Source organism: Arvicanthis niloticus, chromosome 23 (genome assembly GCF_011762505.2).
Source record: "Arvicanthis niloticus isolate mArvNil1 chromosome 23, mArvNil1.pat.X, whole genome shotgun sequence".
NCBI classification, from domain to species: domain Eukaryota; kingdom Metazoa; phylum Chordata; class Mammalia; order Rodentia; family Muridae; genus Arvicanthis; species Arvicanthis niloticus.
The window spans coordinates 8311964-8335490 of record NC_133430.1 but is presented as its reverse complement, the minus strand read 5'-3'; the positions used below and the strand labels follow the sequence as shown (position 1 = coordinate 8335490).

Sequence of the window (23527 nt, the reverse complement as noted above, 5' to 3'; positions counted from 1 at the left end):
CCCGCTGGAAACTGGAGACAAGAGACTAAAGGGGTTGATGAGGCAGAGGTGGGGGGTGGAAAAATTTGGTGATGTATTTGCCTGTTAGAACCACTGTTTGGATTTATTTTGTGGAGTTTGTATAACCCTCTACAGAATACCCCCCCCCCCAAAAGTGTGTAAGTTTCATGTGAACACCATTGATATCAGAGACGTTTAAAATGTTTACAATTTTCATTTTTAACAGTTGGTCGGGAGAAAATCAATGTCAACCACGCAAGTCAGGAAGGTGTAGAGGCCGAGTGGGCAGTGCAGGTACTCCTTGGGACATGCATAGGGTATGCTTAAGGCTTTCTGTCTACCAGAGTGGGATGCGTCCCATGGCAAACATGAAGTATTTTCCCGTCTCTCCATGACATCACCGCTTGGGACGGGCAAGGCTAAGGGAACATTGATCAGTTCAACCTCAAATGAAGTTCTAAACTTTGAACTCAACGTCTTTCCAAGTGAAGGAGGCGCGTGCCACTGTGTCCCAGCCCATGTCCTCTGTGTCCCCTGCAGGACCTCTAGCGCTGGCCATTTGCACCAGTGTGCCCAGGCTGCTGTGTCTCACATAGCGCCGTCTCAGCCAACACTCCCCTGCTCCCTTGTCCACCCGCCCCTGCCCACGTGCTGCCGGCACAGCCTGTCCCCCGGTCTTACTCACCCTAGGCCACCATCTGCATGATGTCTCACTCTTTCCTGCCTCCTGTTTCCTTCATTGTTCCTCTTGTGGTTTGTCTTCTCTCCGCCTCCTGCATTTGTCTGCAGGGCTGAGCAGAGAGGCCACCCCTCCCCTCATGTGTGTCCAGTCTCCCATCAGTTCAGGTTCCCCAGTTTGCCTTCACTGGTTCCAGCTCCAAGGCCTTGCCTATAGTCTCTCGGTTAAGGGGTCTCTTCTTTCTGACATGGCTATGTCAGAGAAATATTACATATTCCGTGTATTTTAAAATGTTGGTTTGCATCAGGATGAACATAAAATTCAGGGTAGACTTTTACCTGAGTTTCTAACGGGTTAAAGAGAAAGCACTCTTAGGGTGCCAGCTTCGGTTGTGCACACCCCAAATCTCAGCACTTGGGAAGCTGAGGCAGGGGAATCATGAATGTGAAACCAGCTTGGGCTTTTCAAGTCAGTAAATGCACTCTTACAAGGGTGGTGAGTGGTAACAGCCTGTCTGGGGACTGGTGAGATTTGCCATCTCCCACTGGTTTCTAGGCAGGAGATGGAAAAGCTTGCCCTCCCCGTGGTAACTGTCCAGGTTCCAGGGACAGCTCTAGCCACAGTCGTGGTGTCTGACACTGAGCCCACTGCTGCTGTTCATAATTACAGGCAGTTCCACAGGCAACCTTCCTAGGAAACATGGAACCCTGAAACGCAGGCTTCCGTGTGGCTGGCTCAGCAGGTGCTTGTGTTTCCACCAGAGCAGAAAAGTGCGTCTTATCACCACATGTAACCAGACATCTGCACACGGAGCAGCCGTCCACACATGTTTTTTTCTGTTGTCACATGATGGGCTTCAAACTGTGGGGGGTTTCCTAGGTTACACCACAAAGGTTTACTCTCTTTTGATCAGAGATGCTGAGTGGAAAGGAAAACAGTTAGGGCCAAGCAGCATGGCTCTGAAAGCACCGCTGGCCACCCATGGACGTCTCTCAGCTTGTTGCCTTTGTACAGCTGAGGTGGAGTTTTGTTGTTTGCAAGTGCTGGTGCTTGCACGGCAGCCTGCCTGGGAGCTGAGTGGCCCATTCTTTACAGATGCAGTTAGTTATATCCCCAGGCTGCCCTTGACCCCAGCACCTGGGAGGCTAAAGCGGAAGGTCAAGGTCAGTGAGGCTTGCCATGAGGTCAAGGCCAGCCTGGACTTCATAGTACATTTAAAGCCAACCTGGGCTACATAATGAGATCCTGTCTCAAAACATGTACATATGTGCACATTCGGGCACACAGTCTAAATTCTGCTAAAGTGGGGTTCCTAAACTTGAGAAAGAGAGTGGAAAAGAAAAGGAATGTTTTATTTCTTAGACTCGATATTAGAAACTCCCACGTGTCAGTGGTGGCACATGCCTTTAGTCCCAGCACTTGGGAGGCAGAGGCAGGTGGATTTCTGAGTTCAAGGCCAGCCTAGTCTACAGAGTGAGTTCCAGGATATCCAGGGCTATACAGAGAAACCCTGTCTCAAAAAAAAAAAAAAAGAGAGAGAGAGAGAGAGAGAGAGAGAGAGAGAGAGAGAGAGAGAGAGAGAGAAGAAAAGAGAAAAAGAAAAGAAACTCCCATGTGAAATGACTTTTCTGGGTACAATTTTTTTCCAGCTGTGTGACACATTTAACACCTTATATTACAAAAAACTTTTAGAATTTTTTTTGTAGACATTTTAGCTCTCTTAATGATTTTAAATCTAGTTTGTTTCTCATTCATTGTTTTCCCTTTTTAAAAAAAAAAAAAAACTATCTCCTTTCTGAAATGTGTAACAGACACGGGGTCATGAAGTGATATTGGCGATGTTTTTGAGAGAGGAGAGAAGTTGCAACACCTCGAGAATTCTGCAAACACTAACGTTGTAGAAGCCCAAAGCTCCCCCTGCACACCAAGCTGCACCCTCGTCATTACACAGTGCTTAGGGTATTTTGGGTGAATGAATAAGAAATGGGTTCCATCCTTGTGGCCGGCTGAGGCTGTAGCACATCTGTGATCCTTGTTTGCCTTAGAGTTTCGTCTGATTTCTAACCCAGAAGTGAACTCCCTCCTCAGTTAGCGTGGTGCATAGCCAACTGCATTGCATTTCTGATTCCAGGCACAGAAGGATCTGAAGAAGGACCGTCCCCTTGTGCGCCGCAAGTCTGAGCTGCCTCAGGACCCCCACACCGAGAAAGCCTTGGAAGCTCACTGCAGAGCCAGTGAGCTGCTCTCCCAGGACGGGCGCTAGCATCTGGAGCAGCACGCCGAGCTGGGCCTGTCAGTTCTCTTCTGGATGCTGTAGAAAAGACATACTGTTTGTGCCATACCAGTCAGTTACACTCAAAAGTCAAAGCTTCCTCCGACCCCGTTCTGTAGGCAATAATGCACGTCTGCCTCAGCTCGAGATTAGGAGTTCAAACAATGGTGGCTTCTCTGGCCCTCCTGGCCAAGCAGGGGGCTGGGGGAGTTGGTGACAGCGTCATCACCATGTTGTCACCACCCCAGCACAGCCCTGAGTGAGATCCAAAGTCAGCTGTAGGAAAGCACCCCGGCTGTCATCTTGTGGGCAGTGGCCCCCGTGTTCCTCTGAAATAGGTCTTCTGTGGTAATACTGATGATGTTTCAAATCAAAGGCACATGGTAAAAGGTATCTCCTCCTTTTTAAGACTTTACAACCCTTGATGTTGTTCCCACGCTTGCTGTGCCAGCAGCTCGTGGTTGTTGGGTAGGTCTCACAGAGATGGCTCTTTGCTTTCACATTCTAGCTGTCTGCCAGGAAAGAGGCCAGCCGTCCTCAGCGCTGGGACCGTGCAAGGTCTTATTTTCCTTTGATTAATGGCACGCTCACCATGTCCCTCTTCCCTTAATGTCTACCGAAAGCCATATTTTATAGTCTGTGGTAGAGGCCAGGGTTCCACCTAAGCACAAGGAAGAGAGCTCTGAACCATGTTTCCTCAGTCCACCTTGAGTAGAACCGCAATGTTGAAATTATGTGTTCATATTTTTATTTGCAGAATCAGTTTTTCACCTACTTACACATGATCCTTCAACAAGGCTCTTGGGTTGATAAAGATGACAGGATCTAAGAATTCCACGTTTGTAGAAAGTTACAGTAAATTAAGCCACTTGGCCTAATGCACACTGCAGCCTGCCTGTGGCCGTACTGCAGGCCGAGCTGTGTGGGCGCCCTCAGTGAGCCTTTCTGTTGGAAAAAGCACATGCTACCAAGCTCCCAAGGAATAGTGCAGTGTCTGCATTTCCACTGGTCTTCATATGCTGCTACAGGCTTCACAGAATTCTTGCATGGATTAAGCTTCTGTTTTAGATGGAATAGCACGAGGAGAAAAATCCTTAAACTTAGTGCTTTGTCTAGTCCTTGTTTTCTCTCAGGGTGGCCAGTATTTTGACTTATTTATCCTGCTTGAGATGTGTACTGCTATTCTGAACAGTGGCTAGTTTCTTTTGTCTCCAGCATATATATAACTTAGTGTTACATGTCTTGATGCATAAGATATGGTAAAAATGTGGCTTCTTTTAAAACCTGATTTTTAATCGTGCTCTCGGGTATCCATGAAAAGTTGTGAAATCAGACATTGCTCTCGTGCGGCCACGGAGCCTGCTTCTGGGTCCCCTTAGACGGCTGCTGATGCTCATGCCACATGGCCAGGAAGAAGGGCATGTGCAGGGAGGGAGAGCCACAAGCATGGCTAACCAGAGGGCGGCCCCAGCTGAGGATGGACAGGTTGGCCGCTTGGGTGAGAACACTTCCTGAGAAACTTGACAAGTATCTATCCACTTTACCATTATGAAATCTATAATTAAAAAAAAAAAGTTGAGATGCCTTCTCCTTTTGAGGGAAAAAGGGTGCTTTTATTGTATAAAGCAGCGTCTCTGTGTTTTGATACCCCACTGTTTGAACTCTCGTCTTTAGCTGGTAGAGTCTCAGATATCCCTGACGTGGGGCATTCCATGTATGTGGTGAGAGGTCCCAAGAGGCTCCTTTGCCCTGCGTGAAAAGCAAGCTATCAGTGTGCGGGTGATTGTGCAGAGCTCAGCTCGGCAGAACAGCTTCTGGTCTAGGTTTTATTTCTGCTCTTTATTGAAGACAAACATTCGCCAATAAAGAAAAGAAAAAAATGTTTTGAGAGAAACTAATTTTCTTTGACAAGAGTATTACTTAATTTTTTTGGCCTATTAAGGTTCCCCTAGTTAGTACTCGGATTTCCTGTGCTAATTGTTCAACTTGTATATTGTTAAGACACACTGTTGATTCTGTACCAAACTGGTTTCAAAAAAAAAAAAAAAAAGTATCACGTGGAGAATAAACGGGTGAGTGTGTTTCTTCCCATGGCTCTAGTTTGGCACCTCCAGTCTTTCCACAGTGTGTCTGTGTGCCAGAGATGTCACAGTTCAAGTGTCTTTCCAGTGTGGCTCTGTATGGCTTCCTTTGAGCATTGTACATACATTGTATCTTTGTTTTATGGTAATAAGTAATACAAATGTAGACTTCGTATTTTGTACAAAATGTCCTATGTACAGAATAAAAAAAAAAGTTCATAGAAACAGCAAAAATAGGTTAAGTGGCACAGTTATTTTTCTTTAGAGAATATCTGTAACTTTATGCTTTAGTGAAATGTTAAGTACCAACATATTTTTTAACATTTTGTAATTCAAGACTTTTTTTGTTTTGACATTGTTTATGAAGAAAGACTTCATGCACTTGCCATTTAATACGCTCTTTTATCTAATTTTAAAGGTCTCTTTAAAACGGTGTATTATATGGACTAAATAAAGAACATGTGAATTGTATCGCTCATCATGGAACTAAATTTAGCCGTGGCATTGGGCAGTCTGGTTCCCACACACAGTTACTGTCAGTTCAGGGACCAGCCACTCCAGGGACACTGTCTTGAGGTGGGAAGCAGGTGTCTGCCCTGTGTCCCCCTAATGAGTGTCAGCTGTCCTTAGAAGCTGATCCTGCAAGCCGGCATACTCCCTTGTTGGTTGAGAAGGCAGATGCCAGGCGTGGAGATGCACACTTTTGATCTCAGAACCCAGGAGGCAGAGGCAGGCAGATCTCTCTGAGTTCAAGGCAAATCTGGTCTACAGAGCGAGCTCCAGGACAGCCAGGGCTATAGAGAGAGAGCCTGTCTCAAAAAGAGAGAGAAGGAAAAGTGAAAGCAGCTTTTGACACACAGCGCTTGCTTTTCATCGAGTCAGAGTGGATACAAATCCAGTGATCAGAAACTGAATTGAGTTCTACCTTGATGCCCAACTAAGAGAACAGAGTAGGTAGACATACTGGGAGGTGGGGTGAGCTGAGGTGCTTGCTGGCCGATCGCTCACATTGTTCTGGAAGCCTGTGAAAACAGACAGAAGATTGTAGCTGCAGCTTGATCCATGTTTCTGCAGTCGGGGAAGGGTACCCTCTGCGTCAGTGACCTTGGCTCTATCACACGCATTTCCAGCCCTTCTGGTAGGAGCTATGCAGTGGAAACCTTGGGTCTGAGACTTGCTGGTTACAAGTGTTTGAGGGAAGTACCTCTACCCGAAACAGCTCACTGGTTAGAAGACATCAGGTCTGGGGTAGTGACTAGGATGACTGCTTCCTCAGGCTGGGTGGAAACTCTCTGAGATGCCTCTGTCTCGCCTCTTGAAAATGGAGAAGGACAGCATGTTTGGTAACACCCCACAGTACAGGAATTCTTGGCCAGAAGTGTTCTGTGGTTGACGGCCCTTAGAGCCATTGGCGCCACTACAGTGCTTCCAGAAACTCTGCATCTCCATCCCTGAGAACTGGTGTCGCTAAGTCAGCAGTGGTGGCCAAGAGTACGCAACACCACCTTCAAGTGAGGGCATCACAAGGATGACGAGCTGTGGAAGCACCCACTAAATTGTGGGTTGGTGCATGAACACTCTGGGCAGAGTGTAGGGTGGTAATGAACTCTCGGTGAACTCTCAGTGAGGATCCAGGAGGGGCATGGGCACAGGAGGTTATGGCTAGACTCAGCACCTCAGACATCCGTTCTTGCCTCACAGTGCTTCAGGGATGATGTGGTGTAAACTTTAGCAAAGTCTTCAAGCATGCTGTGCCAAACCTCAGCCCCTGCAAACCAACACAGTAGCCTCTGTTCTCGTTGACTCTGTGTTACTAACACAGAACATAAAAATCACCAGAAAGTCCACTCACAGCTAAATGTATGTTATAGATGATTCGGCTGGGGAGGAATGGTTTCCAATACCAGAAATCTGAAGTCCACCCTTAAGTTAACATGGGCATCTTTGTGGGGAAGGGGAGCAGGGGTTGTTTGTTTTGGGATTTGGTTTAAGAAGAAAGCAGTGTAAGTAGAGGTTGGCCTACACCCGTGGAAGCTACGTATCCTTCCCTGACTCAGCCCACCGTCCGCTTCATGTCTTTTTACAAACCACAGCATTATGTTTTTATGGGTTTTGTTTTTTGAGGCAGGGTCCTGGTCTGTGGCTTAGGCTGTTCTGAACTGACTACATAGCCCAGACTAGCTTCAAAAATGAAACAATCCTCTTGCCTTAGCCTCCTGGGTTAACATGTCCAGTTTAACAAAACATGAGTTCTGAAGAACTTTGTGAATGGTGGTAGGTTGAAAACTAAAATTTGCTGGGCATTATGGCCCCCCACTTGGAATTTCGGCACATGGGAGGCTGAGGCAAGGAGGGTCAGAAGTTCAAGGCCAGACTGGACTATATGAGACTGTCTCAAAATAAAAAATAATAATAAAAAATAAAAACTTAGAATACATCCTTTTCTCTCCCTAATGTCTTCCTGGTCATATCCAGTTCAAGACCAAGTCAGTCTGTGTTATGCTTGTGAGAAACATGCCACACACAAGCTGAACTGAGCTAGCGCTTCCCAGTGTGTAATTTTAGAAACTGATATCTAACAAACCAGTTATTAGACCAATCCTGACCCATCTTCTCAATTCTGTAATAAAAGCAGGTGGGAACAGATGTTTCTGCTATTCCTTCAGACAGTGTGATGGGGGGAAAAGTGTAAAGGCACAGGGAACCCAGGAGCCCCGCAGAGGACCAGGGGAGCCTGGGATCTTTGCCCCTTCCACTGGGAACAGCTCCCCATGCATAAGTGGTTCTCAACCTTCCCAATGCTGTGACCCTTTAATATGGGTCCTCATGGTGTGGTGACCCCCCACCATAAAATTACTTTTGTTGCTACTTCATAACTGTAATTTTGCTACTGTTATGAATTATAAAGATACGTGTTTTTCAATGGCTTAGGCAACCCCTGTCATTCAACCCCCAAAGAGGTCACAACCCACAGGTTGAGAACTGTCACCATGCTGTGTGGAAGCACATTCCCAACCTTGACATTACTAAGTCATCTTCCTATCTGTCTTCAGAATGGATCTTGTAGGAAGATGTATCCCTTACACTAATGATGACTTCAGAGGCATCTTGAAGCCAGTAGGGCCTACGCTCACCAGCACCCTCCTTATCTGCAACCCAGGGCTTTAGGAGTTGGGCTAAAAAGACTTGCATGTTCTGGAAGTCCCCGTGCACACTCAGGCATAAGATGCTCCTAGAAAGCCTTAGCAAGATGAGGCAATTGGATATTATCTGTATTAGGGTTTAGGACAGCAGCTGAGGAGACATGGTACAATCAACAGGCAGATGCCCAGGCCTGAGGAAGTGGGTTTGGCTCATAGTTGTGAGCTGCCTTCTGCTCACATCTGGCCTTCAGCACTAGCTTTGCCTGGCAGTGGTGTGAGGAGGCTCATTTGTGTCTTGAGAGCTAGCTGCACATACAGCCTGGTCTTAGCATCCATTCCCTCCAGGAGTAAAGCTGACACTACCCCCCCCCCGCCATCTCACCACCCAGACCATATTATCAGCATGGTATACCCATGCTGCCACCCAGACCATATTATCAGCATGGTATACCCATCATGGCCATGGTCCCCAAAAGAACCAAAAGCATTCTTATCAGGAATAATCATGGCATAGCTGCTACCTTTGAGAGCCGGAGACAAAGGACAGTCCCCCTGTGGGGGAAAGTTAGCCGTCTTCCAGCAGCTTGCCTCACAAGAGGAATAGAGCACAGGGATGTCTGTGAGCTTGGCCTATGACAGTGACAGATAAAGCAGTGCACAGGTCTCCTCATCCATGCGCACACCGTCCTGACTTGAAGCTCTTCTCACCATACAGCCCCAGGCAAACAAGAAGGGTCCAGAGCTTGTGGTCTGCTTTGCAGCCTGAGAACATGGAAACTTCTGGAAATGAAACTGAAGAGCCCACTGAGGAGAGGGGAAGGGCACAGTCTGAGACAGCGCTGTCCTAGCCCAGGAGGAAACAGGCACCCGACTGGGCAGATGTCCTTGTGAACAGGGCTGATGACCTACTTCAGTCCCTACATCCTACACTGTGGCTGGAGAGAACCAACCCCTGCAAATTGCCTTCTGTCCCCAACATATGCATGTGGAACACACAAACACACACAGGGGGCGGGGGGAGGCAAAACACCCATACACATAAAAGTAGGATGTTAAAATTACACAGTCGTGGTATTTTGTTACTATGGACTGAGACAGACTGGTCAGGGAGGGGCTGAGGAGCTGCTCCACAGGAAGAATGGGCACTCTCCTCAGAGACAAATATTAAAGAAACTGGCACAGTTGGCAAAGCTACCCCAAGTGCTATTGACAGAGCTGGTTCCTACTGGAGGCTCTTGAGACAGTGGACGGAGTGTCTGAGTTAGGATGTACATCAGCGGATTTGTGGGCACTGTGGAATTATGTTGGGAAAAGGGCAACCTGTTCGTGCATCTGCATGAGAAGCTAAGGTGACAAATTCCACATGCAGATATAGGGCCAAGAGTGTGCGGCTGTGAAGCAGGGTGACCCAGGGCGCTGTAGCATCACAGAGGCCAGCAGCAAGTGCTTGAAAACCAAGAAAGTGAGGACCCAGGCAACACGGGAATGGGAGAAGCAGCGTGGGGGGGGGGGGAGGGGTGTCTCGCATCTTACTAGAGATGCCTTTGTGTTTAGCAGAAAACGGTCTATGTGTTGTTTGTGGATGTTACCAGAGAGGCCAATGCCAATGCCTATGCCCTAGCGGCCCTAAAAAGCTAGGCTTGCCCACTGATTTTCAGTATGCCGATTTAAGAGACTAGCTGGGAACTAGTAAAGAGACACAGAGGAGATTCGATTCAATGTGGTCACATTAGGAAGGAAACACGAGCTCTGCTGACTCCCAACCCTCAAGTCTATCTCTGGAGTGCTAATAGGAGGCCAAGGTTTAAGGAGAAGACAAGAGGTATGTATAACTAAGCAGTCCTGGTTAAGTGTGGTCCCACCCACCATTGGCAAGACTCCAGCGTGTTCTGCAAGGTAGGTGGTCTCAAGTTGATAGAACTGTGTAAAATCTCTTCCTAAGAGGCAAGCTCCTCCTCTGGCTGGCACCTAGTTATCATTAACTGTCAACTCAGCATATCTCAGTTACCTGAGAAAGGAGCTGCCACTGGGTAACTGTCATTATCAGGTTTTTCTGTATTTCTGTCTGTGAAGAGTTGAAGAGTTGTCTTGACTGGTAACTGAAGGTGAAAGATAGCACCAACCAACGGCCAGCCAGGTGGTTCTGGGATGTATCTGTTTTTTTTTTTTTTTTTTAAAGATTTATTTTTATTTGTATGAGTACACTGCAGCTGTCTTCAGACATATCAGAAGAGAGCAGTGGATCCCATTACAGATGGTTGTGAGCCACCATGTGGTTGCTGGGAATTGAACTCATGACCTCTAGAAGAACAGTCAGTGCTCTTAACCACTGAGCCATCTCTCCAGCCTGGGATGCATTTTTAACAGTGAGTTAGTTCAAGGCTGCCCTGGTTTCCAGGAAGTTCTAGGACCTGCCTTTCTGCCCTGCCCAGCTCCTCCCCCCCCAAAAAAAAAAAAAAAAAAAAAACTAAAAAATTTAAAAGCAAGTTAGTGACCCACGAAGCAGTGTCTTCTATGATTTCTCTCTCCAGGTTTCTGCTCTGACTTCCCTTCATGAATGGAATACAGGATTTAAAATCAGAATTATCAGTAGAAGAGTTGGTCTTAAGCAGGAGCATGGGTAGTTGATCCATTTAAATAGGAAGTTTGGTTGGTTGGCTGGCTGGCTGGCTGGCTGATTGGTTTGCTCTCCAGAACTGTGGCTGCAGGAAGCACCACGGGCTTGGGCAATGGCAGTCCACTGCTTTCCAGCTAGCCCTCTGCAGGTAGCTGGAGGGCAAGGAGCTGGTTGAAGGCAGACACCCATAGAAGCAATTCCAGCTCCAGCTACATGCCAGAAGCACAAGCCAGAGGCACAGGCTTCCCATGTAGGTGTGGGGAAGATTACAGAGAGGAGAGCGCAAAGCCAGCAGAGGCAGCTACGCAGGGGGCTCCCGCTGGCAGTATAACCATGTTATCCAGATCTCAGGGCCAGAAGTTAATGCTCCTGGAAGGACAAGAAGAAATCCCAGTGCCAGGTGAGGAAGGGTGGGTCATTTCAGTTTTCTGTTGGTGGCTTGCAGATTTGTAGGACCCTTAAAAATGCAACTGAATGAGTTTTAAAAGGTTAAGTGTTGAAAACATTTTGAGACAGTCTTACCATGTAGAAAGTCTGACCTAAAACTCAAAATCCTACTACCCCAGCCTCCTGAATGCTGGCATTATAAACACACTCCACCATGCCTACAGGGTGTCAGGTATTTTGACTCTGCAATTCTGCTTCTAGAAATTTAGCCATCAGCAAAATTCACAGACTGAGCTGTAAGCTGCTCACAGAGCTACTCACAGTAGCACTGTTCTCTGTGTTGAGAAACAGAAACGAGGAATTATCCTCACCTGCCTGAAGTGTTGCTAGATGCAATGTGAGCCGAGTAGTGAGAAAACCCCAGAGCACACTTTAAGATTTTATTTTTTTTTAATGTGTTTGTTTCTATGTGTGGATTTGTACATACATATGAGTGCAAGTTCCCACGGAGATAAGAGGGTGTTGGATCCCCTGGGACTAGGTTACAGACAGCCTGTCATGATGCTGGGAATCTAAACTTAGATCTTCTGGAAGAGTTGTGCATGCACTTAACTGCCGAGCGGTCTCCCTAGCTCCCAATTCTTTTTCACAAAAGAAGGGCAAATTGAAACTAGAAGGATTCTGGCACACACTCAAAATTCGAATTCATCCTCACCTCAGGTCTACCCTTTTCCTATCGGCCCAACTCCTTCTTCTCAAACAATCCATACTGCAGCCAGGAGGGACCCTGCAAAACCATCTCTCCCACCAGTCACCCCAGGCTAGCCCATGAGCCCTGTACAATCAATGTCCCCAGTACCCTACTCATCGCTGTACCTTCAGTCTGGCACCGTGTGGGGCACTTCCACTCCAGCCCTCACTGGCTCAAAGTCTGATGGACGCATGTATAGATAAATATGGGGTCAGTGAGAACAGCAAAATCCAAGTGGGTATGTGTGTAAGACGGACGTGTTGACATACGCCTTTCATCCTAGCACTTGAAAGGCGGAGACAGACGCATCAGTTGAGACTCAACAGAACTACCCTGTATCAAAACCCCAAAGCAAGCGGATAACAGCAAGGGGGCCTGTAGGAATGAGATGACGTGTATGCAGAAAGCAGAGAAGAGTTCAGAGTAAATAGGGTATTCGCCCAGCCCAGCTGCACCAGAAAAAGCAGGGAAAGGTTGGCCCTGTGAGGATACCCGCCATCTCCGCAGGGAGAAGCGCGGCGCAGCCTCCACAACGCACGTGACTGATGAGTCACAGCGCCAGGAAGCCACACGAAACCTCGGTTCAGCATCTCGAACGCGATCAGACTTAGGACAAGGCAGCGGCGTATAGAGGAAACAGGCACAGGGGGCCGCGTCCCTTGGCGGGAGGGGAGTGATGACCGTAGACAGCCCGGACCCACGTTTAGAAACTTGCCCTGCAGCCCACGGGACAGGGAGACCCCGGAGCGATTTTGTACAAGAACCTTAATCTAAATGCTGGCGCAGGGAAATGACGCAAGGCGTCAGCCAATCGGGAGCTGATGCGCTCTGAATCTCGCGAGGTTCACGGAAGGAGAGTGACCCAATCGGAATGTCCCTTCTTCTAGGCCGCGGTGATTGGCTAGAGGACTCACATGATAGTACGAGGCCGCACGTGACCGCGCCCCTGGCCACACGTGACCGACCTAGCACTCTGCAGAAGAAGCTTTAGGACCGAGACAGTGGTGCTCCTGGAACTGGGTTACAGCGCAGTCACTTTCCACTCGAAGAACGGGGTTGGTGATCAGGGTCCCATATTACCCCTGTCCAGGAACCCCGAGACGTGGCCGTAGCGTGGGTGGGACAAAACAAGCCTGTGCTCTGCAGCAGCTCTGAGAACTGAAGTAGCTGGGAGGCTGGGGATGCGGAGAAGATAACGGCATCCGGATTAACACAGGAAAGAAACCAGTAAGCAGGGACTGCAAACACTTCCCACCTAGGTGGCGTGTAACGGACACACGGTAACATAAATAGTAGAGGGGCTTGCTATGTAAATAATCATGGAGGACCAGAACTCACATAGATAAGGATTTTGAACACCCGCTTTTCCCACTTCCATTTACTGGGTGTCCCTGCCTGCCTGCCTGCCTGCCTGCCTTTCATTTTTTTATGAGACAGGGTTTCTCCTTGGCTAGCCTGTTTGTTTATAAAACAGGGCCTCTCTTTGGCTGGCCTGGAACTCACTGTGGACCTTGAACTCGGAGATTTCCCTGCATCTGCCCTCTTAAGACTACTGTCGTGCAACTCCTAGCTTGACTTTTCTTTCTTCCTTCCTTCCTTCCTTCCTGTCTTTGACTCTGCCCCTGACTCAAGAACAGTAGGAAATATATGCTGGTTCCCTCCAGGCTCGTAGTCATGCGTCTTCTGAGGAAACCCTAATGATGTCTATTGCCCACTGCTTCCTGCCCAAGATACTGGTAACCCTGGAAGGTAGCCCTGGTGCTGGGAGTGCTCTGTCAGAAACATGGACACGATTCTCTCTCCATGGTGTTAGAATTTCCTGAATAATAAATTGGTAGTCTACATCCCTTTTATTGACTTGATTTGTTGAGTCGTCCTGTTTTCACTTTGAATAACTAATACCTCTCGGATCACACTTTACACCTCACACTGCAATGCATATTACAGAATGGCTATACAAGGTTAGAGTTCAGTGAGTTCACAGAGGCCTTCCTGGAGGCAGAGGCAGATAGCTGCTACCAACACAACGTTTGTTGGGTTGGTTTGCTTGGGTGGGTTGGTTAGTTAGTTAGTTAGTTAGTTTTTCCAAGACAGGGTTTCTGTGTAGCTCTGGCTGTCCTAGAACTCACTCTACACCAGGCTAGCCCCATCTGCCTCTGCTTCCCAAGTGTTGGGGTTAGGGGACTGTACCATCACCACCTGCCACAAATCCAGTGTTTAGGGCTTAAGGAGTCCAGGTTGGAGACATGGCACTCAGAACCTGGGAGAGCAGGGGTCTAGGCCTCAGGTGTAGGACTGGTGTAACTGCATGAGTGGATGGATGGATTGACAGCAGTTCAAATAGCCACCTATTTGATGGCCTGGCCTGAAGCCCTAGGTAAAGTTCTGAGGTCTCTGCTTCAGCGGGTGGTCATCATGATGTCAGGCACCCTTATTACAGGGTCCATGTTAGGGTTCTGTGCCCTTCATGGGGACCCTTCATTGGTCTAGTGCATTTGACTGAGTAGTTTGAAACCTGGTTTTTCTGCTGGTTTTATTCATATGCTCATTTTTTCATTTCATTTTCTGCTTCGATAAGTCTGGAGACTGGTGACATTTTACCTTTAGGAATAAGGCTGGTTTTAGTTTATGCCTATGGTATTATTAGGTGGTACTGGATAGGAAGTGGTCTCTAGGTGCATGTCAAGGTCAGGGTCATCCTGCCTCTGTGTTTGCACTCCACCTGGAGTTAAGTCCTGCTTGTAACTTGGAGTCACATTGTGAGTACTCTTGCTTAGTTTTAAATTTTCAGTTATTTGTGTATGTGTGTACATGTGCATGCATAAGTGTGTGCATATCATACATGTGGAGGGGGGGCAGACAGCTTGTGTGTCCTGGAAATCAACCTCAAAGTGTTGGGTTTCACTTTATGATAAAGTTGCATCACCCCACCAAAAAAATATCCCATGGCCCCTTATTTCATTAATTGTTATGACATGCATATATGTATAAATATACACATTCCTGAATATGACCCACTCAATCTGTATGTTAGCCATACGTATGTTCAGGGCTTTGGATAACAATTTGTTTTCTGATAAGAACTGTCACCTAAGGAAGACTATGTCTCCCACTCCTAGCATTCCCTAGTTGCCTGTAGTTCCTTGTGTAGGATTAAGGCCACTCACCTGGGCATGTCTATTAGTGACCTCATGTCTAGGCACTTACGTTGGTGAGACTTTATGGGTGTAGTTTCTGGCATTGCTAGGAGACACAGTCTCACAGAAAATCCTGTTCCCCTGGCTCTTACAGGTTCTCCACCTTCTATAATGTTTCCTGAGCCTTAGGTACAGGATGTTATTATGTTGCTGTATCCATTGGCACTGGGCTCCACAATTAAGAATTTTGATTGGTTGTGATTTTTTTTGTAATGGGCCCCATCTCTTGCAAAAGGTTCCTTGAGAAAGGTGAGGACCTCACTTATATGTGGGTATAAGGATGAATGTTTAGATTGTTAGGGACTATATTGTTTTAGTAAAGTAGTGGTTGTAGTTTCTCTAAGATCCATGAATTCAATAGCACTTAATAGGTAGGTTTCCAGTACGTGGCACATTCTCTATCTTGTTGAATGGATCTTAGATCCAGTTAGAGAGCTATTAGTAATTGCCAAGGTATGGGTGTCACTACTGCACCCTTAGGGTTATCATGCCATGCTGGTCATTGTTGTGGTTCACAGGCATCAGAGCTGGGTCAGACTGTGGGTTGCCACCCTCCTTTGGAAGCTTGTGTGGTACCTTCTGGTACCATGAAAGCTAGTCCACAGGGAGGGAGCTTTCAGGTCTGTTCCAGCTCAGGGGCTTCTGGACCCTGTTTGTGGAGTGTGTGGTGTGTTCAGCAATAGGGTCAGCTTGTTGTTTTTGTTTCATCGATTTTTTTCCCTGTTGTTCTTTTGGGGGAGGCAAGGGCAGTCTCTTGTAGGCAAAGCTGGGTAATTCAGCTAGGAGTGACCTCGAAGGAGTGCAGCCAGGGTCATGATCCTCCTGTACCCACCTTCCCAGTGCTGCTGGGCTTAGAAACATGCAGGTTTATGCTGGAGTTGAAACTGAAAAGTTCATGTACTTATAGGAAACTGAATTAAATTGCATAATTATATGATGTAAAATAAGATAAAAGCAATTACCAGACACCGATTTATTGGTGTATTTGATGATTTACTGCTTGTACTACCTATTTGCCAAGAGTGACTTCACTTGCTCCCTGCAACAGAAAAGCCCTGGAGAAATACCTGAAATGATGGGTTGTTGCCCTTAGCAACCTGCTGACTGACACATAACTGTAAAAATCTCACTTGCCCGAGTGCCCCGCCTTGTGGTTTTAGAGTATGAAATGAGAATATAAACTGCACCCAGAAGGAAGCTTTTCACAGTCAGAAGCCACCCTGGTTTCAGTCCACTGGGGACATCTTTCACTGTCACTGGTCTTCAAGTGCTTATTTTAGGAAGAAAATCCGGCAACATTTTTGGAGGCCCAGTGAGATCTCATTACAACCCCAGTTGTCCCAAAGAGGCTGCTGTTCCTGGGCCTCTGAGCCCACTGATAGTCTCTGGAAATGGGAAGTACACAACCTGGACTGGATTCCAGGGACCTCTCTCAGTGACCAAGGGGACTGTGAAATGCAGGACCAGAGTCTCTAACTGGAAGAGGACGAGACTAGGCTGGATGTCCAGACCAGGTAAGGACACCTAGGGATAGACAAGAAGCACCAGTTGTGGGCTTGACCACTCTGCAGGAGATTGCATCCATTCCAGAGCCTCTATGGGATACTGAGGACATGACACTAGTCTCCAAATAAAAGCCTCAAAAGGATCCTGAGGCATTCGTATTGGCCTCCAGAGAAATAGAAAGACTAGGAATTTTTTAGAATAATTTATTCTTATTTTATGTGCATTAGTGTTTTGCATATATATATGCACACATATGCCACACCACCTATGTACCACACAGGTGAGGTACACACAACTCCTGTTTATAACACTCTGATCTTGGGGTCTGCACTGCCCTTACGTGAGACCTTCTCAGTCCTGTAAAGACACCAAGGAAGCACCCCTGTTAACGTACACAAAGGATGAAATCTGGCACTACAAAGCAGTTACAAGACCACCTGATCCTGACCATCCAAGGGTAATGCCAAGCCACTCCCTCATCTGAAAACATGGCAACTATGTCATCCAACCACGTATTTGCCTAAAGAGGAGGGAGAGCCCCTCCTTGATTGTGGAGAGCTTTTATTATAAAGGATTTTCTCCTCACTATCAGACTTAAAGAATGAACCACTTCCCAATTCAGATATGGGACTTTTTACTGATGGGAGCCAAAGTCTACAACAGCTTTAAAGGTGAAAGATATTGAGAAAGGAGACTGCTTACCTAAGGGGGAAAGAAATTTAAAAACAGACCAAACCCTCTAGGGGGAGGGACTGTGGCAATGGTGCACTGCCAGGCTCACACAAAAAGACAAGGCATGATCTGAAGACACAGCCCCTCAGCCCTCCCATTACCCACTATACTTGCAATGTTCCCAGAGCTCCCCCATATAAGCCAGAAGGAAGAAAAGGAGCAACTGATGAAGAGGGTACAAATCAGAACTGGCTGATGACAGCAGATAGGAAAATAATTCCAGAGATCACAGCTAAGAGATGAAATTGCAAGCAGAGAGAAAGCCACAGTTACCACCAAAGATTTCAATACTTTTCTCAGTAATCAACAGAGCAAGAGTATAGACAATTAGTAAGGACGGTGGGGGATATTGGTAAGCCTTGGGCCACAGCCTCCTTAAGAGAAGGGTGGGAAAAGGTCAGCAGAGCCTGGCTCTGAAGTCGGTTGTGCCAAGTATCTCAGTGTGTCAAGCAAGAGGAGACCAAAAGTCACTGGCTTTGTCCAGGTGTGGAGGGCTAGTGATATTGACCAAGACACTTACTGGGAACATAAGGACTGAGTAGGTGTCTTAGGGTTTCCATTGCTGTGAAGAAACACCATGACCAAGGCAACTCTTATAAAGGAAAACATTTCACTGTGGCTGGCTTGCAGGTTCAGAGTTCAGTCCATTATCATCATGGCAGGAAGCAGTGTGTAGGCAGACATGGTGCTGGAGGCAACATGGAGAAGACTGGCTTCTGCAAGCAGCTAAGAGAAGGTTCTCTTCCACACGGAGCTTGAGCATAGGACCTCAAAGCCCATCCCCATAGTGACACACATCCTCCAGTAAGGCCACACCCATTCCAACATTGCCACTCCTCCTAATATTGCCACACCCTGCGCCAAGCATATTCAAACCACGACAATAGGAGAGCTGGAAGTGTTCAGGGCAGGGCTCATTTTGTGTTTATTCCCAAGGATTTTGCTGGAAGGCATAAGGTGAAAGGGGGATGGGTACCCAGGAAGCAATAATCTTAGCTGGGGACACAGTTTTGGTAAGAGATATGGTTGGTTCTACTAGAGGAGAGAGGGGAGGAGCTGGGCAGTATCAAGCACATCTAGGGCTTGGGTAAATTTTCTACCCAGGAAGACAGTCTTCATAAATCTTCCCTGTGGGTAGTGGAATATGGGCTGACCCACAGGCTGGCATTTGATAGGTGACCATGTGATGCCACGCAGATGGATGGGGAGGTGGAAAGAAGGCCCCCTGAAAGTGAGAAAATTCATGTCCACCAGAGGGCGCAAATGCACTGTTCTGTTCCAGATGGTGCAGGCTTCCTTGGTCTTCAACTCCAACCTGCAGGTCTTGAAACTTCTAAGACCCAGATCCAGTTCAATCCTCACCCTGAGGCCCATTTAACCCTGAACCAAGACAGAAAGAGGATGAAATTCTGGAACAAGCTTCATCAAAAGCCTCCTGAAGTGAAGTGAAATGCCAGCTGGTCCTCCAGCAGTGCCTAGCAGCCCAAATGGTGTGTAGTCTGTCTGAAGGTGCGGCAGAGAAGGTCCAAACCTTTGTGGACTCAATGAAACATTTATGTGCCCCACTGCTCCCACTGCTCCCATTGCTGCCATTCCAGGACTGGAAACACACATTAAGCAAGTATTGGGTGTTCTTCAGGCCTAATAGTACTGTCAGAAGTGGAGTTGATTATGAATGAATGGCCCAACACGAACCAGGTATGGTAGGGCACGCCACACTTCTAGGGCTGGAATTACAGGCCAAGATAGGGTGATTGCTCAAGTTTGAAGTCAGCATGTACTATGTGATCTGGCCCATTCCCCACATTGGGACACCAGAGTGACCCGGTCCGTTCCCCACATTGGGACACCAGATGTCCTGACCCGCGCTGCGGCTCCGGTCCACGGGTCAGTCAACAGGGTCTAGCAAGAGAGAGAGTGGGGATGGAGGGGCAAGAAACACAAAGAATGGAGACAAGACAGAGGGTCCGATCAGGTCTCATTTATTGAAAGGAAATCCTGGGTATTTATACGCTTTTCCATGTGCCTTGCAGCCGTGGACAAGCAGGGGAACACAGCCGGAGACACTTTACCATGTGCCTTGCAGCTGGGTGGACTAAACAACAAAACAAGATATATGAGAAAAAACAAGATGTTTATCAGTGTGCGCTCAGCTGTTGTAGGCTGTTGAAAAACAAGTCTCTTGCCAAAGTATATGGCCTGAGATGGCTGCAAAGACGATAGCCGCTTTCTGCTAGGAGTTGGCTCCCAAAAACTATGTATATAGTGAGTACCAGGCAACCTGGGCTATATGACAAGACCTTAAAAAAAAATCCAGTATGGAATTCAGAGAAGGGGTATATGGAAACATAGCCTGACGGTGCTGGTTTGATGGCAGTCCTGCTGAGGGATTGTGTGCTCTTCCTTGACAGGGCTTGACAGAGGGAGCAGAATACGGAGAATGGCCCTGATACCAAGTATCTCAACAGTACTTCATGTGGGATATTAAAGAGATGTTGGGAACAGGCAAGATCTGTACACACTGTGAACAGTGTGTCACAAATTCATGACAAAATTGAATGTACTCTGGCCGCCACCAGGGTCCCACATCAGGAAAGAAATGCTCTTCCTAGCTCCTCCAACACTTGAAAGCAGATGCTTTCATGGACAGGAGACCATGGAAAGGCCAGGGGAGGGTCCCATCCCCACCCAAGATCAGCTGAGTCCTATGCCATGAGGCAGAAGGGCACCCCCAGGCAAGTTCTGCTTCCTCATTAGCTTTGTCTCAGCCTGGCCAGCCTCTGGGATGCTGCCCTTGGAAATTTATTCTCACTATATTTAAAAAAAATTTACAATTTAAATAAAAGCAAGCAGGTTTAGTTTACTTGTAAATCCTTGTAAACAGATCATTTCTGTCTTCTTTGAAATAATAATAATAATCCAAAGTCTGGGCCTGTTATCTGCTTCTTGACTTGGAGCCAGGTTGCAGATGAGTGAGTCCCTTGGACAACTGAATGACTGCGTTTCCCAGATGCTGATTCACGGTGCAGCCAGTGTGCTATCAGCCCCACCCCCATCAAGTCCCCGCAGGTTTCTGAAGCTCAGATCTTTTGTCCTTGCTCCTATCTCTGCAGGTTATGCAGAGGGGAACAGTGACACAGCACCTAGTGTCAGGTGGACATTCAGTGTTGGTCACTGCTGATACGTCAGCATTCTCACAGTAACAACTCACCACAGTAGATTTAGGTCTGTCCTCTCACTTCTGCAAGATTATTTACGACTTCTTGAACATATTATACCGGGGTGGGCAGATGGAGGGAGGATGGGGATATTTATCTGTTCTCTCTCCCTCTCTCAGGCTTCTAGAAGAATCATCTGAGTAGTTTCTGGGCTCCATCGGCAGCCTCTGGGACCTGGCACTGGGCAATTGTGCAAGGAGTAAGCACATTGTAGGCTCCCGTTTTCCAAAGATGATTTGGGAGAATCAAATCATACCATCATCGTCCCACCAATCAGGACTCAGCTTTCTAACTCGGCATTATTATATTTTTAAAAATCACTTTGGCTTACTTCCCTCTACCCAACTGAACAGGCAAGTTATGACCTGAACTTTCAAAGACCACTTCCGATCCCTAAGAAAGTAATCAGATTCTGGCCTTTTGGTCCTCCATGTATGGGAGGAGGGGTGATGGGTCAGACGCAGGGAAACTTAGTTGGGAGGCAGCCAAGCCCCTGCCTCCTGCCGACCCAGATTCTTGAACCCACAGAGTGGTGGTGCAGGTTCAGGGATTGGGGAGGAGCACACTGTTGTCAGGAGATTGACTCGTATGAGTCCTTACAGTCACGTCACCCTTGCTTGGTAAATGACGCTGTGTTCAGAAGCCAGGTCCCATCACAGCTTGGTGCTATTTACCATACAGGTTTCTTTTAACCTAACCTTAGACCGCACTGCAGTTGCTGCTCTGCGCATACATAACCTTCTCTTCCTTAGACGCCAGTTCCTCAGCTAAGACCATCTTCCTTTCCACCCTCTCTCTTGCCAGTTTAGCGAGGTCACTGTGGGCACGCCCCTCATCTCTTCTGAAAAAACGTCTTCATCTTCTCATGTTTATCTAATAACTAGGGCAGAGGTTGATGTTGGCACTCCAGATTCGTTCATACGTTCAATGGGAGAACGCAGATAAACTATTAAGAACAATGTCGGGCAGAGGATGAGCTCTCACTAAATGTCAACTCTCGTCAATGCATCCTTCATACACTATTTATGGAGTCTGAGGGCCTGGCTCTGTGATAGTCTCTGCCACCTGGCAATGGAGTCAGACACTGTTCCTGGACCACTCCGGACAGAGAAGTGGGTCCCGCCCTGCACTCCGACTACAATTCCCAAAAGGCCACGCGGCGCCTCACCTAGCCCCGCCTCCAGTCGCATGCGTAACGTCGCGACGCCGACCGCGAGCGGGCGCCGGTGGCTGCAGCCAGCGGGCGGGGCGGGGCCGGCGGGAGCGGCGGCCTTTAGGGCGGAGCCGGCTCCGCTGTCCGCAGTCGGCCGCGGGCTAGCGGACACAGCGTTTTCTGTCGCCGGTTCCCCTCGCTCGCTCGCTGCTTCCTCGTGCCGGAGGCCGCTCTTCTCGGCTCTCTGTGTCTCTCTTTCTATCTCTCTCCCTTCCGCGGATCCGCCATGTCGGAGCCGGGCGGCGGCGAGGACGGCTCGGCCGGCCTGGAGGTGTCGGCGGTGCAGAATGTGGCGGACGTGGCGGTGCTGCAGAAGCACCTGCGTAAGCTGGTGCCGCTGCTGCTGGAGGACGGCGGCGACGCGCCGGCTGCGCTGGAGGCGGCGCTGGAGGAGAAGAGCGCCCTGGAGCAGATGCGCAAGTTCCTGTCAGACCCGCAGGTCCACACCGTCCTGGTGGAGCGCTCCACCCTCAAAGGTGCGCGGCGCCCCCTCCCTGGTCGCGTGGAGCAGCTAGGGTGTCCGGACCGCCAGCGCCCGCACAGTGGGGTCGCTTTGTCTCCGCGGCTTCTCAAGATGGCCGAGTTGGGTGGAGACGGCGTCTCCCGGTCCCGGCTGGGCGCAGGGCCGCATCCCTGCCTCCAAAGTCACATGAGCTTTTTTGGTTTCGATTCATGTCCAAGCTTAGCTCGCTTTGGGAAGGATGTGTCTAGGGCAGCCTGGGTGCTGGCCCCTGGGTGGGCTCGGGTACCGGTGGGTTGGTGGGAGCCGGAGTGGGCAGGCCCTGGGCATCCAGCATCTCTGCTATCTGTGGCTGCCTACGCGTAGGCCTCCATTGGTCTCACAGCATCGTTGTTGAGTGGGTGTATCTCTCTATTTTACAAACCAGGAAACCGAGTCCCGTGGCTGGTCCAAGGTCACCAGCTAGTCCCGGACCTTAGACTAAACATACCAGTTTCCAATCCATTTACTTGTTTTGCTAATCGTGGCTTGAAATTGATTAGATGATCCTATTGACAGCCCTGTAACGTTTAATTCTGATTTCAAAGACTTCAGAACTAGTTGGGGAAGGAGGCAAAAAAAGCTGACATGCTCCAGTCGTGTCCTCCAGTAGAGACGCTCACAACATCCCTAGATTCACCTGGAATCTGGAGCTTGCTTGCAGGATTCCTCCCTTCTTGAGTCTTTAAAGCCACTTTGTGGCATCTGGGGAGCATGTATGACATGCTGGTGAATGGGTGTGGCATTTCCCTAGGGATCCAGGTGTGCAGTCTAAGTGAAATAGTCCTTAGGGATTGAATGAAGGTGGTCTGAGGATATTTGTTTAGCGTTCCAAAGGCTGTGTGGTTCCGTTAGAAAGTCAGTGTTGCTGCCCTTTCGATAGTTTGTATCTTTCAGATACTTTGTATCCCTTAAAGGTTATTCTTAATTACAAAATGTTCAACCTGGCCTTGGTTTGGGCCTGCAGTTAGAAGATAGGAAAAATATTTCTCTTCAATCCACATAGAAGGTTTAAAGCAGCGTGCTGTTGGTGCCTGTTTAGTTTTAGTATGGCTCAAGGTTATTTCCTTTACATTTGGAGTTTGTATTTATTCCTGCATTAACCTATTTTTGTTCAAAAGACCATGTAACTATAGAAAATTTGAAACCTACCTGAAATGAAAGTCATCTGGAATCCTCATGCCTCAGCAGAGCCCCTGTGAGCCCTTTGACCCCCTACTTTTTTGCTCTTT

General features: G+C 48.0%; 2 protein-coding genes across 9 annotated transcripts in view; both read left to right on the top strand.

Moving 5' to 3' along the window:
• Nucleotides 1-5503, top strand: part of Ppp2r5c (protein phosphatase 2 regulatory subunit B'gamma) — a 131378-nt gene extending 125875 nt beyond the window's left edge. For 5 of the 8 annotated variants that reach the window (XM_076921161.1, XM_076921163.1, XM_076921166.1 and 2 more), the window contains one exon: nt 2811-5503. In XM_076921161.1, coding sequence (XP_076777276.1) covers nt 2811-2942 — 132 coding nt within the window. In that variant the 3' untranslated portion in view covers nt 2943-5503. Of the gene's footprint in view, nt 1-226; nt 295-2810 lie in introns of all 8 variants that reach the window. The other 3 variants (XM_076921162.1, XM_076921168.1, XM_076921165.1) reach the window with 1 other exon arrangement.
• Nucleotides 5504-21749: 16246 nt separating this feature from the next.
• Dync1h1 (dynein cytoplasmic 1 heavy chain 1) overlaps nt 21750-23527 on the top strand; it is a 65738-nt gene continuing 63960 nt past the window's right edge. Inside the window, exon 1 of the mRNA XM_076921152.1 lies at nt 21750-22272. Coding sequence (XP_076777267.1) covers nt 22023-22272 — 250 coding nt within the window. The 5' untranslated portion in view covers nt 21750-22022. The remainder of the gene's footprint in view (nt 22273-23527) is intronic.